The sequence below is a fragment of the Centroberyx gerrardi genome, chromosome 24 (genome assembly GCF_048128805.1).
Source record: "Centroberyx gerrardi isolate f3 chromosome 24, fCenGer3.hap1.cur.20231027, whole genome shotgun sequence".
Classification (NCBI taxonomy): domain Eukaryota; kingdom Metazoa; phylum Chordata; class Actinopteri; order Beryciformes; family Berycidae; genus Centroberyx; species Centroberyx gerrardi.
Genome location: NC_136020.1, coordinates 4,926,475 through 4,941,360, shown reverse-complemented (window position 1 = coordinate 4,941,360; position 14,886 = coordinate 4,926,475). Strand labels below are relative to the sequence as shown.

Genomic DNA, 14,886 nt, shown 5'->3' with positions numbered 1-14,886 from the left:
AGTAGAAAGTGAATAGAAGACGTTTTTGAATTTTGCTTTCTCTACATGGTGTGAATTTGCTACTGCCAGTCTAATACTATATACAATGTAAAAAAAATATATAGTGAAAGACGCTTGCTCTTATCTGTCCATTATTGTGTCCTCTAATATATATTCACTAATTAAACTGTATCCCTTGCTAATCTTTCATTTTCAATACTCCACAGACCATCATCAACTATGTCTGGGACTGTCACTCCAATTCTCTCTGTTTTCCCCACACGGGATCTTGTGGATAACAAGTTCAAGGTGATGGTGGAGAATCTGCCTCCAGGACATCCAGTAACACTGCACTCCCTTCACCAGTCTGAGGACAAGGACTACTGGGAGGCCTATGGCCACTATGTCAGTGATGATAGAGGCACAGTGACTAGTAGGTTTGGTTCCTCTTGAACAAGTAAAACCTTTCTGGATCTAATTGAAATCTTTACTTGTGGATTTTTTGCCCTCAGGAAACATTGCTCAAGCCCAAATTGCTTAAGTGATGGTTTCAAACAAAAATCCTTAGAGCTGATTTGATGGCTGTGGTTAAAGGACATGCTTGCAGGATATTTAGGTACATTTAAAGCTGCAGTAGGTAACTTTTATGGATTAATTTAATTTGTAATTTATTTAGAAGTAATAAAAATAAATCAAAGATGAGCAGGATAATATGTCAGAATCTCAGAAATGGTGGTAGCCCCATTCCTCTCCTGTTCTCATTTGAATGTGAAATGTATGGAAACTCATCTGACCAATTAGAAGTCTGAGGCAGAAGGCATGTCCTGTCAATCACTCCTCCTGTCACTCACTAGAAGGAGTGGGAGGCGTGTCATTCCTTGTGTCTGAATTTCCTGCACTTTTATCGCTTTCCTCCCAAACTTACCTACAGCAGCTTTAAATTAATCTCTAGTGTGAGGCCATCTTGAAAATCAAGCATACATTCCATAGTCTACTTTTGTTTGTCTTTTGTTGGTGTAAGTGTAGTTGTTACCAAACTATACAAACAACTGTTGTTGTAAGTCAAGATTTTATTGCTTTTGTAGTTTCTGAGGATACGAGTATTGGAGGAATGTACATAGGAAAAGAAACCATGGGTTTGCTGTGGAGTATGCGCCCTGTCCCAGGCAGCCGGACAGGCCTCAGGTAACGCATTAACAGTTCCCTCTGAGGCTGCGAACACACAGGACAGTTTTTAAATGCATTGCATCACACACACAACAACGTATTTCACAGATTTTTGTCTCTGTCATAAATAAGCTCACACTAGATGATTAGGCAAGGTTCTGCAAGTTTTCATTCCCACAAAACACTGCAGCAGCTGATTTCACTGACTAATACAACTTCAGTCAGAGAGGGAGGAACTAACCAGTGACATCAGCTGCTGTAGTATTTGGTTGGAATGGCACAGGACTGGAGGGAACACTGATTAACAGTAATCTGAATTGTCGAAGGTTGCATACGGCGATGGTTGAAAAGAAGCTCCTTGCTCTGACTTTTTGCCTCTCAGGATGAGGAAGATGGATATCCGCACCCCCATGGTGGTGTTAATCTCTGTGTACAGAGGACATGTTGTTGAGGGCTTCAGGGAGCGTCTTCCCATGGCCTCAGTAGTCACAGAGAGATGGTACATGGCACCAGGCGTCCAGAGGATAGACGTCAGAGAGGGAGGAGTCAGAGGGACCCTCTTTATACCCCGAGGTACTAGGGCTGTGACATTGACCAAAAATTACAATTTGAACATTTAAATATGAAATACATATAAAATTGATGATTATCGATATTTTATTAAATTTTTTTTTTAATCAACAATATATTTCTAGTGTTATACTGGGTATGTCCACAATATAGTCAAGGTTTTGACAGAAAGACTGACAACAGCAGTTAATCTAATAAACAGAAACAGTGCATTTAGTTTACTTATGGCAAGGGCCACACGCCCCCGTTGGGCTGTTTTGGAACGTCAACGTGTTTGCCGCTATTTAAAAAAAAAAAAAGTAGGAACTAATCATTTTTTCATCGGGTGCTCCTGCAGCTGCGGGACGAGTGTTAGTAGCCATTCGAAAAATGGCTTTAAGTTTTGTTTCCTGTTTAGAACTATCCAATTGTATTGCCTATTTTGATCACTCAGTTAAACTGAGTGATCAAAATAGGCAATACAATAGGATAGCCAATATCAAACGTTCTGTTTGATGTTCGAATATGGCAATCAATTAATGTGGTTGATTGTTGTAAGTTGGTAGACCAGCAAAGCATCAAAAGGGCCTTAGTTTTTGACCAGAGTGTAACAAAGCACAACAATGATTTAGTAAATCTGTAAAGTGTCCCCTTTAAGAAATGGATGGTTGTATAAAAATATTTAACTGTAAATGTGGATAAAATTCTGAAAATGCTCTTGATTGAGGAGGCAGTGGTGTATACTTTTGTCCATTGACTTTTTTTTTATACAATCATTAATTCCTGAAAGGGGGCAGTTCACTGATTTTAGGAAATCAGGTTGTGCTTCGTTCTATGCCAAAAAGACGTTTGTCAAAAATTTAGAGAACTTTCAGACGTGTATTCCAAAAGTCAGGGAATTTGATATATTTTCCAGGGGAAGTCAGGGAATATCAGGGAATTTTGCAAATGGGTCACTTTAAAGGAATTTAAAGAATGTATTTTACAGTTTGTTTCACACATTCATTGCATTAGTGGGTTTTCAGCCCAACGGAAACCAGACTGTTCATTCCTTTAGATAAACAACATTCATTGACCAGGAAGGAAGAACATTTTTAGGTCATGGAAGCACTTTGACATAGTTATGGAAAGTTGTGGAGCAGTTTTGGAATTTTACATCAGGATCACGGTGGGAACCCTGGTTTTATTTGTATGAAATTATTTGTTTTTTCAGAGTAAGCTTACAGTGTCCTCTTCTGCCTTGCCTCAGGTCCGGGACCCTTCCCTGGGGTGTTGGATTTGTGGGGAGGGGGTGGAGGGCTGGTGGAGTATCGTGCTGCCTTGCTGGCATCCCATGGTTATGTTTCTATGGCGCTGGAGTATCTTTCCCCCGATGAGCTCGGGACAGATATAGGGTTAAGCTATTTTGAGGTGTGTGTTGTTTTTTTTCCTCTTACTTTTCCACCTTCTCACGCGTTTCAAGCTTGGCGTTCTTCTTCAGGCAGCATCAAGAAGGAAGAGCGCCAAGCTTGAAACGTGTTGCAAATGCTAACCCTTTTTGTGTGGATTCACTGTTAGATTAATACAGAACAGGATTAATACAATATGAGTGTCCTTTATCTTAAATATATAAGACCTTTTTAATGCTACCTATGAAGGGTCATTTATAGTTTTAGGACTCAAATACAATTCCAGGTAGCATTAAAAAGATCTTAAAGAGTTTTATATTTGGCTTCATGAAACCTGCAGATGATGATTTAATGTTTTGTTTCCTTCCCTGTCATATCACCATTATCTACCTCCCTACAGAAAGCATTTACTATTATCCAGGAGCATCCTCTAGTGATCAGTGACAGAGTTGGGATTTGTGGTCTTTCCCTCGGCACAGCAGTGACCCTCACTATGGCAGCTTACAGCAACTTAATCAGTGTAAGTAACTGAAAATATCCTGGAGATGTTCTTTTGTTTGACCTTGTATCAGTAGTTCTCAAACATGTACCATGGAGGGCAGAGAGTTCAATTGAACCAAACATTACAGCTGCTGATTCCACTAACACACCTTCAACCACAGAGGAGGAACTAGTCAGTGAAATCAGTGGCTGTAGTGTTTGGTTGGGATGAAAACCTGCAGACTCTCTTGGGCCTTAATGGCACATGGTGGAGAACCAGTAACTTATAGTGTATCATTGTATGTTGTTCCAGCCCCGTTGCTGTGTTTGTGTCAGCGGCAGCCACGTTGTTTTAGTCGGCAAGTCTGTCTTTGATGCGTTTCAGCAGATGAACAAGTAGGTGTCCTGCTTCGCGGTAACATAAATACAGTACACAGCATTTTATAGTAGGAGTAACAGGAACAAACGCTTGTCTTGTCAGGAATGTTCACAGGGCACGTCTGGATGAGCAGAACCGTATGATATGGCGTGACATGATGCTACCAATCCCCTCTGACCCCAGCAAGAAAGTGGATGTAAGTACATGTACTCTTAACACACACAAGAGTTAGACTGATATATTAGGTTAATTAATATTGTCCTCATCATCCACATCTGATATGATGCCGTTTGTTTGATTACATATTTATTGTAGAATTGATCAATAAAATTCAGTGGGAAACTCAGAGGTCCAGATTCACTAAAGGGGCTGAGGTGAACATGTAGGCTACAGTGTAAAATATCGTTATGAAACACACATATCGATAGAAATGAATGTTTATGTCAAAAATAAATGATGAAAAAATTATGATACAGTTGGGATCAGTGTTATGAGATGTTTATAATTTGGACCCCAGATAGTTAGCCCAGTCTACATCAGAGTCCCGGTTATAGGCATATACTCCACTGGTGCAGCACAAAAATGAATTGGAGGTTAATGTATCGATGTGATCCTGCTTTTTGTTGTGGTTCAACACATGAACGTAAACTGCAAGTTTTATACAGTGGTTTAGTAGTGCATTAGTGCAGTGGTGCGTTAGTAGCTGTAATGATTTCTTTAAAACACTTGCTGTCTTTTAATAATAAGTTTAAGTTTAAGATTGAGTTAAGTAATGACCTCGTCACAAAACTTGCAATCTTAACATAAATTCATGACTCCCGCAACATATTTTGTGATTCATGTATGGGCTTTAGGCAGTACGCCTGATAGTCCACTATACAGGCAGGGTACAAAAACTCACAAATTATCAAGATATCAGTGCCTTGGTTATAAATTGGCTGTTGTCAGCTGCACACCATTCTTCTAACAATTAACAACATGCCACAATTTCCACCACTGCTGAATTAATGTAGTGTAATGTAATGAGTTATTTGTAGGTGAGGCTATGCAAAGTGAGATTGCACCCAATTTATTAGTACAGTGGTCTTCAACTTTGGTACTCGAGACTCAGAGAACTGCTGGTTTTCTATCCTACCAGCTAGTTAGTTGTAGTTTATTGCATTCACCTGGCGTCACAGATGTAAATCAGTCTGTGATTAGACGGCTAGAATGAAAACCAGCAGCGTAAAATCTCAGACCAGATCAGAGGGCGCTCAAATTAGAAAGGGGCTTTAGGACACAAGGGTGCCAGCCTTGGTGGATTAGTTTTACAGCTGAAGCGGTTTGTGCTTGCAGTTGGTGGTGAAAGGACTATTTGCTTGTACAGAGCTACTTTTGAGGACTTGTTTGCATCACAACTTGATTTGCATAAACGTCATAGTGAATAAGATGAAAACTCTATGCTCTTAGCTCAAGCAACTGAGGCTCAAAAAATTTGCAAATTGGCCTCGTAAAACAATCTTGGTGAATCTGGACCTGAATGCTTCGAATTTTCTGGGATCTTTAAGTATGAATATGGTCAGATTGAAAGAGTTTGAATATCGGCACAAAATATCAGCAACTTCTACCCAAGAATATCTGTACTGATCTTCCAAAACCAAAGCCCATATCAGTCAATCCCAAAAAACGCATACTATGGTTGTTCCTTGGGGTGTCCTGAGCCACTTTCACACATGAAACCTGTAAAATTGCCATTTAAATTTTTCCGGTAAAGGTAGCAGTTTCCGAGACATGCCTTCCCGTTTTTCTGCCATTCACACAATACTGGCAATACCATTAAATTCCACTGTTGTCATTTCCCGCAAATTACGTTTAACTGCCGGAGTCACTGCAGTTTGAGAACACAGCGGCCTAATCTCTTCATCTGCCCGGACTCCGAGGATCTCTCTTATTTCCACAACTGTCAAATTCGACACGTCTTTAGAAGTGGAATTGCCGGAACTGATTGACCAGCATTTCGACACCGGAGCCTGACACACGAGCCCTGTGCCGGTAAATTTACATAACAGGCTGCATATGTGAAAGGGGCTCTGGTGGGTCAGTGGTCTAAGGCGCATACCATGTAACCATGATGTCCTGGGTTCAACTCCGGCCCAGGACCTTTGTCACGTCATCCCCCCATGTCTCTCTCTCTCCCATTTAATAAAAACTATGTAAGGCAGAAATGACAAAAAATCTTAAAAAAAGGGTTGTTCCTCATGGTTAATGTTCTGCTAGATGGGGAGGATAAAGTGTCCGCTGTTATTGCTTTGTGGTGATGATGATCAGAGCTGGGCCACAGTGGAGTCTGCTGAGGATGTGAGTACACACACACACACACACACCTGATTGCAATAGATGCAGCAAAGAGAAATTGCACTCACAAATTGGAGAAAAAAGATAGATTGAAAGTGTTTTGTTCCGGTCAAGCACAGATCATCAAGCGACACTTTAACAAGACATAGATAACATCACATAAATAAATACAGTTTTAAAAAAAAACGATGACTATGTACATATAAAGCACACTTTGAACTGAACAATGTGTGCTTTATATGCACATATAAAGCACACATTGTTCAGTTCAAAGTCCCTTTTGGGGTGCGGGGTGGGGGGTGGGGGGGGGGGGGGTTATAAAAAAAGGCCTTCTGGGGCTAGAGAGAAGGATTCAGCATGTGAATGGTAGAGGGAATGAAGCTGGCCCTGGCTCTGTTAGTTTTGTACCTCGGGGTGGCATACCTCTGCCAGAGGGCAGGATTTGAGAGCTGCTGTTGAGGTTGTATGTTGCATCCCTTGCAATGTTGTGTGCCTTCTTCACTGCTCGCTGGTCATACAGCCCTTGGAGACCAGAGCGCTCCTGCTCACAGAGCTTGGCCCCCAGAGAGGTCACCCTTCTTCACAATCTACTGTGTTTTCATTGAAGGTTAGTCCGCTGTCAAGGATTGTTCCGAGGTATATGAAGCTGCTTACTCTCTCCACAAGCTCTCTGTTGAGCATCAGCTGTGGGAGAGGGTCTGCCTTCCTCCTGAAATCAATGAGGAGCTCCTTTGTCTTCCTCACGTTCAGTTGGAGAAAGTGTTCCTCACACCAGCGGTGCAGCCTCTCTGGCTCCTCCTCAAAGTGGGCTGCACTGTTGGAGGTATCAACCATAGCAGTGTCATCTGCAAACTTCACTGCCATGCTCACACTATCTGAGCCCCTCAGGTCATTTGTGTGAGAACAGGTTCTGTTCTCACACAAATGACTGTTCCCTGGGGGGTGCCAGTGGATGTAAGTAAGACAGGAGATGTTGATCAGTTTACTTTGACATACTGTCCTCTTTTGAGGAGGAAGTCCATTATCCACAGGATAAGGTAGGGGTCCACCTGGAGCTCCTGCAGCTTGGTGCAGAGAATGTGAGGCTAGGGTTTAAGAGTGAACGTTTTTTATCTTGTACTTATGGACTTAGGTGCATAATGATATTTACAGCCATTCACGCATTGTTTAAATATGCAATAATGTATCTACTGCATGGTATACATTGCCAAAGATCCTGGGTATATGAAAGCTAAAGCATAGACACAACATTGAAATGACGTCTAGTTCATTCATTCATTCATTCAACCTTTATTTAGATCTCGGAGATCATTGAGGGTATACCCTCATTTACAATGATACCGAGAGTACAGAGTAAAATACACATCAAAAAATAACCAACGAGAAAATAAACAAACAACAACAGAACACAATCAAACACAGTTAAAAACAGTTACATTTATGAGTGGTGCAGTTTGCAATTATGGTTTTAAATTGACCCAAATGTACAATTGTGTCCAGTTTCAATGTATGTTGCAAAGTGTTCCAGGTGTGTGCAGCACAGAAACTAAAGGTAGTCTTTCCAAATGTAGTGTTTGTACGCGGTACTTCGAGCATTAGCCAATCACTTGAACGAGTTGAATAGGAACTATAGGACCAATTTAATAAAGTAATGTATGATGGCAAGTTGCCAATAAGGGCTTTATAAATGAAGAGAAACCAATGCCTGTCACACCTTACTGTTAGGGATGCCCACCCAAGCTTTTCATACAAGAAGCAATGATGTGTGGAATAACTGCCACCGGTAATAAATCTTAGGGCAGAGTGATAAACTGAATCTAGGGGTTTAAGAGTGGAGGCAGAGGCGTGTCCATAGATAACATCACCATAATCCAAAACAGACAAGAAGACAGCCTCAATTATCCGCTTCCTACTGAACATAGGAAAATTAGCTTTGTTTCTGTACAAACATCCATTTTTTTTGTCGTAGCTTGCTGACAAGTGTGTCAATGTGAAATTTAAAAGTAACTTTTTGATCCAGCCAGATACCAAGATATTTATACTCCGAGACCCTCTCAATATTGTGTCCATTCAGAGTGGTAATATGCAAACTATTGTCCACAATATTTCTGGCTCTAGAGAATATTTAGTATTGTTTGAATTCAGGACTAATTTCAAATTAAAAAGTGCATCTTGCAATTTGTCAAAAGCTTGTTGTAGGATTTCAGTGGCTGAGTGCGCAGTATCAGCAAAGCAATACAGAAATGTATCATCCGCATAAAGATGGGCATTGCAGTTTGCTAGAAAGGATGTAATATTGTTGATATAAATTGTGAACAAGATAGGACCCAATATTGAACGTTGTGGAACCCCTTTGGACAGTGGTAAAAATACAGAACAATCATTTCCCAAAATCACACATTGCTGTCTATGAGACAGGTAGTCCTGAAACCATTTACAGGACTTATAATCAAAGCCAATATCACACAGCCTCTGTAGGAGCATAGCATGATCAACAGTGTCAAATGCTTTTGTTAGATCGACAAAGAGGGCAGCACAATATCATTCACAACCAAGGTAGTAGCAGTGACAGTACTATGCTTAGCTCTGAGACCAGATTGATGTGGACTTAACACAGAATTTTTTGAGAGGAATGATTTGAGCTGATTATTAACTAATGACTCCAGGACTTTAGCAAGACAGGACAGTTTGGAAATTGGCCGATAGTTATTAAGATCAATTTTATTACCACCCTTGTGCAGTGGGACTACATGTGCAGATTTCCAGACCTGAGGGACAACGGCAGTAGAGATAGAAAGATTAAAAAGATATGTAATTTGTTCAGCAATAAATGGGGCACAGAGCCTTAAAAAATACAGTCTAATTTATCCTCCCCAGTTGCCTTCCTGCAATCGATAGCTTGAAGTGCCTCCTTAACAACAGAGGAAGTGAAGGCCTGTAGGGTGAACTGAGAGGTACGGTTTAAGGAGGGCACATGAGCCAAAGGCTTACTACTAAGAGCCGATCCTGAATACATCGTATCAAACAGATTTCCAGCAGTAGCAAAATGTGTGTTGAAAGCATGGCAAATCTCTGATGTCTTATTTATCAAGCAGTCATTAAACATAACATGAGATGGAATAGATATAGAGGATTTGTTTTTATTTACATTTACTGCTTTCCAGAATTTTGACGGATTTGTAGAAGAGCTAGAGATTAATTCTATGTAATAATTGGCTTTTGCTTTTCTCAAAGAGGATGTGCATTTATTTCCGAGTTGTCTAAAAGTCAGCCAATGGGTTGCTTCACCAGTACGCCTCGCTAGAGCCCAGGCTTTGTCCCTTGCCTTGAACATCATTGATAATTCTGTGGAGAACCAGGGGCTTGATCTATCTTTAACCCTAAGCTTTTTAAAAGGTGCATTGTTTATCAATGATAGCAAGTAATGAATTTGTAAAATATTCCAATGCCAAATCTACATCTGGTATTTCAGATGTGTGATGTATATTACTGTCAGCAAGGTCACTGAGGAAAGCCTGTTCATTAAAAGTTTTTAAATTTCTTTTGATAACAATTGTAGAGCTTGATCTTTCCAGTCTAGCACTTCTTACACAGGCTAGAGGACAGTGGTCACTAAAGCCAAGCGCAAAAACTCCAGAGGCAGTAATTTTGGCCTTCCTATTGGACAGAATCAAATCTATCAAAGTAGATTTTGAAGGGTCCTTCAAATTAGGTCTGGTCGGCTCATCAATCAGCTGTGACAGATTGAAATTGTCACACATCTCTTTTAAACTATTTGAATCGTTCGTCAACCAATTTAGGTTAAAGTCACCTAGAACCAGCAACTCTGAGTTATTGTACTGAGCAAGTAAGTCTGCTAATTTATTAATTGCACTAGAGACAGCTGAGGGTGGTCTGTAAACACCCACCACATTAATTGAATTATTACTAGATAAGTTAACTTTCAGAGCAATAAATTTGAAGGAATGAGGTACAGTGACAGCATTTAAAACAGTAACAGATAAACATATAGACTTCACATATATAGCGACACCACCCCCTCTTCCAACTCTGTCTATTCTATACAAGTTATAGTTATGTAGGGAAACCTCAGAATTATGTATGCTCTGTTTAAGCCAGGTTTCTGTCAGAACCAGGATATCGGGGTCAGTCTGTGATACAAGAGTTCTCAGGTGATCTAATTTAAATTGTTTGCATAGACTTCTGATGTTTAAATGCATCAACCCCAGGCCATTTCTGGATTTAAAAGCATGTGGGTTAAATAAAACTTGCCCAGAGTCACAGGAGGGCTTACTCGCAGATGGCAACCTAGAGCTTGTTTGGGGTTTGGGTGTTATGATTATTACATTTTCAGGCTTATAATAACTTGTACAGGAAATAGGCTGGTGGTGTTTAAGAGGGTTATGTCTATTATTGATTATTACTGGAATAGTGTATGCATGTGTGGGATTTTCATGCTTACGATATGGACTCACTGACCGTCAGTTGGCGAATGCATTGCAGGAGTGCAGAGTAAGTCCAATGCTTATAGATAAAAGACGAGATCCTGCATGATTTGGATGGAGGCGATCGTGCTTAAGACAGGGAATACATAATCCCCCAAAGCAGCCGACCTAAGCCACTAAAATTAGTGTGCTGCAATTATGTGCCGTTTCCTCGGCACATTAAGTAATGCAACCATGAACCCTATGTTATGGGTGCCTGGGCCAGTTTGGCCAAATGGCTTATTCATCTAGTGATCAGACTCTAAATGTGTGCCTGGGCCAGCTTGGCCGATGGCTTACCTACCTAGTGGCCTATCCATCTATTAAAGCCTACTCCTTAAATGCTACGCTCCCTGTCTCACTTGAGTACTCTCTGATGAACATATGGTAAGATATGCGCTTGCATTATCTTGAATTAAGAGAAATATTCCGTCACTTAATGTACCTAGCCCAAAGGCATGCTTTTCACTGAGGTGGCAGCCAGCAGCATGTCAGCATTTTCATTGAATTCATTTCATTTCATTTCATTTCCAAAGTATGCTCTACCCACTGAGCACTCCTCTGTCGGTGTGCACCCTGGGATGTCCACCGAGGCAACGGTTGAGGACAATCATGCTGGCTGTTCCCCCGTACTTGTCGTTGGGTCATCCATGGTCCGTCATGTCCAGATCAACAGGTGCCGCACTTCCTGCCACCCAGGTGGTCTCGTCGAGGACATTAACATCGCCATCCCACAGCTGCTTTGTCATCAGCCATCTGTCTCCGCTGTTGTGGTGCATGTGGGCACCAACGACCTCAAGATGCAGCAATCGGAGAAACTTAAAAAAGACTTTGTCTGCCTCATAAACAGTATTTTGAACACTAGCAAACAGTGCATTGTTTCAGGCCCACTGCCCTCCCCCCATTTTGGCGACGTAAAGTTTAGCCAGTTAAGGCAACTGCACATCTGGCTTAAGGGCTACTGCTGTAACAGAGGCATCCCCTACGTGGACAATTTCACCACCTTCTACAACAGGACGGATCTTTTTAAATCTAATACATGTGTAGCAGTGAGCTATTAAGCAGATCTATTCCGCCAAAACTTATTGCATGTCATAACCATTTAGAAATATTATTAATATCAATATGTGAGTGGTCCTGACTGAGGGAGTGACAAGATCAGAGCCTAGACGCCATACTGAACTCTGTATCTACAGTATATTTGCATTCATTCTCAATAATCTGTTTACATGAATTGGCTGACTGAAATAAAGCGAAGCCTGCGAAGCTAGTTCAGGCAGGCAACTCAAGTCGCACTGCAAGACATGTGATACACACACAACCCTTATCAAGTGCCCCCCTCTCAATAAAATGGTCTATTTAAGCTACCAATGCACCTGCTCACTCTCTCTCGCATTGCTATGCTGCTGGTGTGCTGCTCAGACTGCCAATCACTGCTGCTCAGTTATTGCTACTGCTCACCATACAATGTTTCATCATCCCCACATCCACCCCAGCATCCACCTGTAGGCTCTGATTCTAGGTTTCCCCCGCGGGGAAGTTCCCTGTCATCATTCCCTACTCTCATTTGGCTATCTTAGGTGTATGCTCATAGGCAGTGACAAGATCAGAGCTTAGATGCCATACTGAACTCTGTATCTATATTTGCATTCATTCTCAATAATCTGCTTAGCTGAGCTGGCTGACTGAACTGATTTCCTGTTGATGAATCCTGAGTTTCTGTAGGTCTGTTGGGGCCATGGGGACTATTGCTGCTCATGCTAACTACCCACAAACCACTGTTGCTGTTGCCGGAAATGTAGAACGCATCACTTCCTATGCGCCAAAGGATTTTCCCTTGGACAGACCTACCAGACACTGTGTTTTTAGAACAGCAAATGTAAAAGCTTTCATGAACTGGCCATAGGTTGAATCACTGTGTTATATCAATCGGTGGTAGAGAGTACCAAAATTACCATTTATTTACAGGAAAACTTTAAATTTGGTTTTGCAGTTGTTCACTTTAGCACATCACTTCATTGGTCAGATGTAGAATAAAAGCATCCGATTTGAGCAATTTTTTCTTCCATTTGTGAGTGCGTGCTCCGGTTGCATCAAGTCCTCATTGGGTTTTTGGGCCTGTGAACCTCTGGTTTTGCAGGGCCAGCCAGTATAATAGACACAGGTTCAGTTTGTGCTGTTTTGATTCAGAGAGGCAGGCTTCATTTTGGTGTAATGAGTTGTGATGGTTGAGTAAGACTGACCTAAGACTGACCTCTGACCTTTGACCCTCAGATAGCCAAGATGATGCGTGCAGCAGGAAATGAGCACCTGCTTACAACAGTCACTTACCACAATGCTGGACATCTCATTGAGCCGCCCTACACACCCTTCAGCAATGCCAGTAATTTTATACTGCAGCACACAAAACAGAAAGGTAAATGGTACACACACACACACACACACACACACACACTCACATACTTTGTAATTATTTTGTGGGGTGGGACACCCACTTAAGGTTGTCTGATTATGAAAGACTTTCTGGGCATGTGTGTCCTTGTCCTCCTATCACTGTGAGGAAATACCAAATACCTTGCATACACAGTCCTAGGAAGCACTAAGTCACCTCGCTTAAGTTGCATGATCAGTGACTCCAGCTTCTATCACTGATCATGTACCAACAGGTGTGGGTGCATGTGTGTGTTTGTGTGTGTGTGTGTGCGTGCATATGCATTATGGTTAGACAAATATTGGCCTGTTTATTAAATATCGGATATTGCCCCATCAATGTCGTCCACCTCTGATATGATGGCCATTCCTACATTAAAAACACCACTACTGTAAAACCTGCAATGTAATCTGTATTTATTTGCATTTTAAATTTATTTGATTGTTACATTTTTTTTTATTCTTAATTAATTTAAAGGCAGTAATTTACCCATCAAGACCTGCCAACCCTAAAAGAATTTCATTAGTTTGGGGTTCAATGGAGCGTTTTTGTGTCCCATGATGGTCTAAATGGCTTTCCCACCCTGACAAGAATAAAATTGGGGGAAACACTGAATAAAAAAACAAAGATCACATTTAAAAATATTGAATATAGGCACAAAATATTGGCTATTGGCAGTTTCGCTACAAAACTAGAAGGTACAGAGAGCACAAACCTCCACCAATGCTGAACAATTCTCCAACTTACTGTTACGCCCAAACATTACCATCACTTAAATTTTAAAGTAATAGTTCACCAAAAAAAATAAAATTCAGTCATTATCTACTCACACCCATGCCAGTGAAGTTTGTTAGTCCATAAAACACTCCCAGAGCTTCCAAGCACAACTATGTAGCAGCGCTCTCCAAAAATCGTCGCCGTTATGGACTGATTTAGAGTTCCGAAAAGAGCAGAAAAAGAACAGAAAATATCCATAAAATGACTCCATACAGCTCTTGCAGCATAATTCACACTAGTGGAGTGGAAAAGACTGATCTATCTATCTATATATCTATCTCCGTTAGTTTCATAATTATGGCTCAGAAACAGCAATCGTGTAATGGCGGAAATCCCAGGTCGAGATTACCATCAAAATGGAATCAATTGTTTCTTGGCCCAAGGCCTACCCACCATATTTCATGGAAATCCGTTCAGACGTTTTTGAGATATCTTGCTGACAGACAGAGAAACTAACAAAGGCGAAACTTAACCTCCTTGGTGGAGGTAAATATCAGTAATAGACTTCAAAAGCCTAACTCTGGTATGCATGTCTATGCGCATGTGTTCTTACTTCAACCATTGAGAGGACTGCCTTACTCAGCTGCCTTACATATCGTACGAAATCCGACAAACTGGAGATGTTTCAGTGGTCATAACAGAGAAAGCCATGTTGGGGATGGGCTTATATTTAAGATTAGGGTTAGGTATTAATTGGTTATGGAATGACTGTGTATAATGGAATGTCCTTTCAAATATAGCTGTGTGTGTGTGTGTGTGTGTGTGTGTGTGTGTGTGTGTTTTGCAGTGGTGATGCTGTGGGGAGGAGAGACCAAACCACATGCAGACGCTCAGGAAGACTCTTGGGAGAAGATCTTGGCTTTTCTACGGCAGCATCTGTACCCCTGTCCCAGCAGCGCCCCCCAGGCCAAGCTATGA

General features: G+C 41.2%; 1 protein-coding gene across 2 annotated transcripts; it reads left to right on the top strand.

Moving 5' to 3' along the window:
• Positions 1-219: 219 nt before the first annotated feature.
• On the top strand, positions 220-14,886 carry LOC139923284 (acyl-coenzyme A thioesterase 5-like). 2 transcript variants are annotated; one of them, XM_071914020.2, is made up of 10 exons: positions 220-412; positions 1,065-1,164; positions 1,529-1,719; positions 2,945-3,105; positions 3,484-3,603; positions 3,877-3,959; positions 4,045-4,138; positions 6,199-6,279; positions 13,035-13,176; positions 14,756-14,886. In XM_071914020.2, the coding sequence occupies exons 1-10, from the start codon at positions 220-222 to the stop codon at positions 14,884-14,886; spliced, it is 1,296 nt and encodes a 431-aa protein (XP_071770121.2). The 2 variants fall into 2 exon arrangements, with proteins under 2 accessions (XP_071770121.2, XP_078138170.1); XM_078282044.1 differs by lacking the exon at positions 13,035-13,176 and having other exon boundaries at positions 14,756-14,761.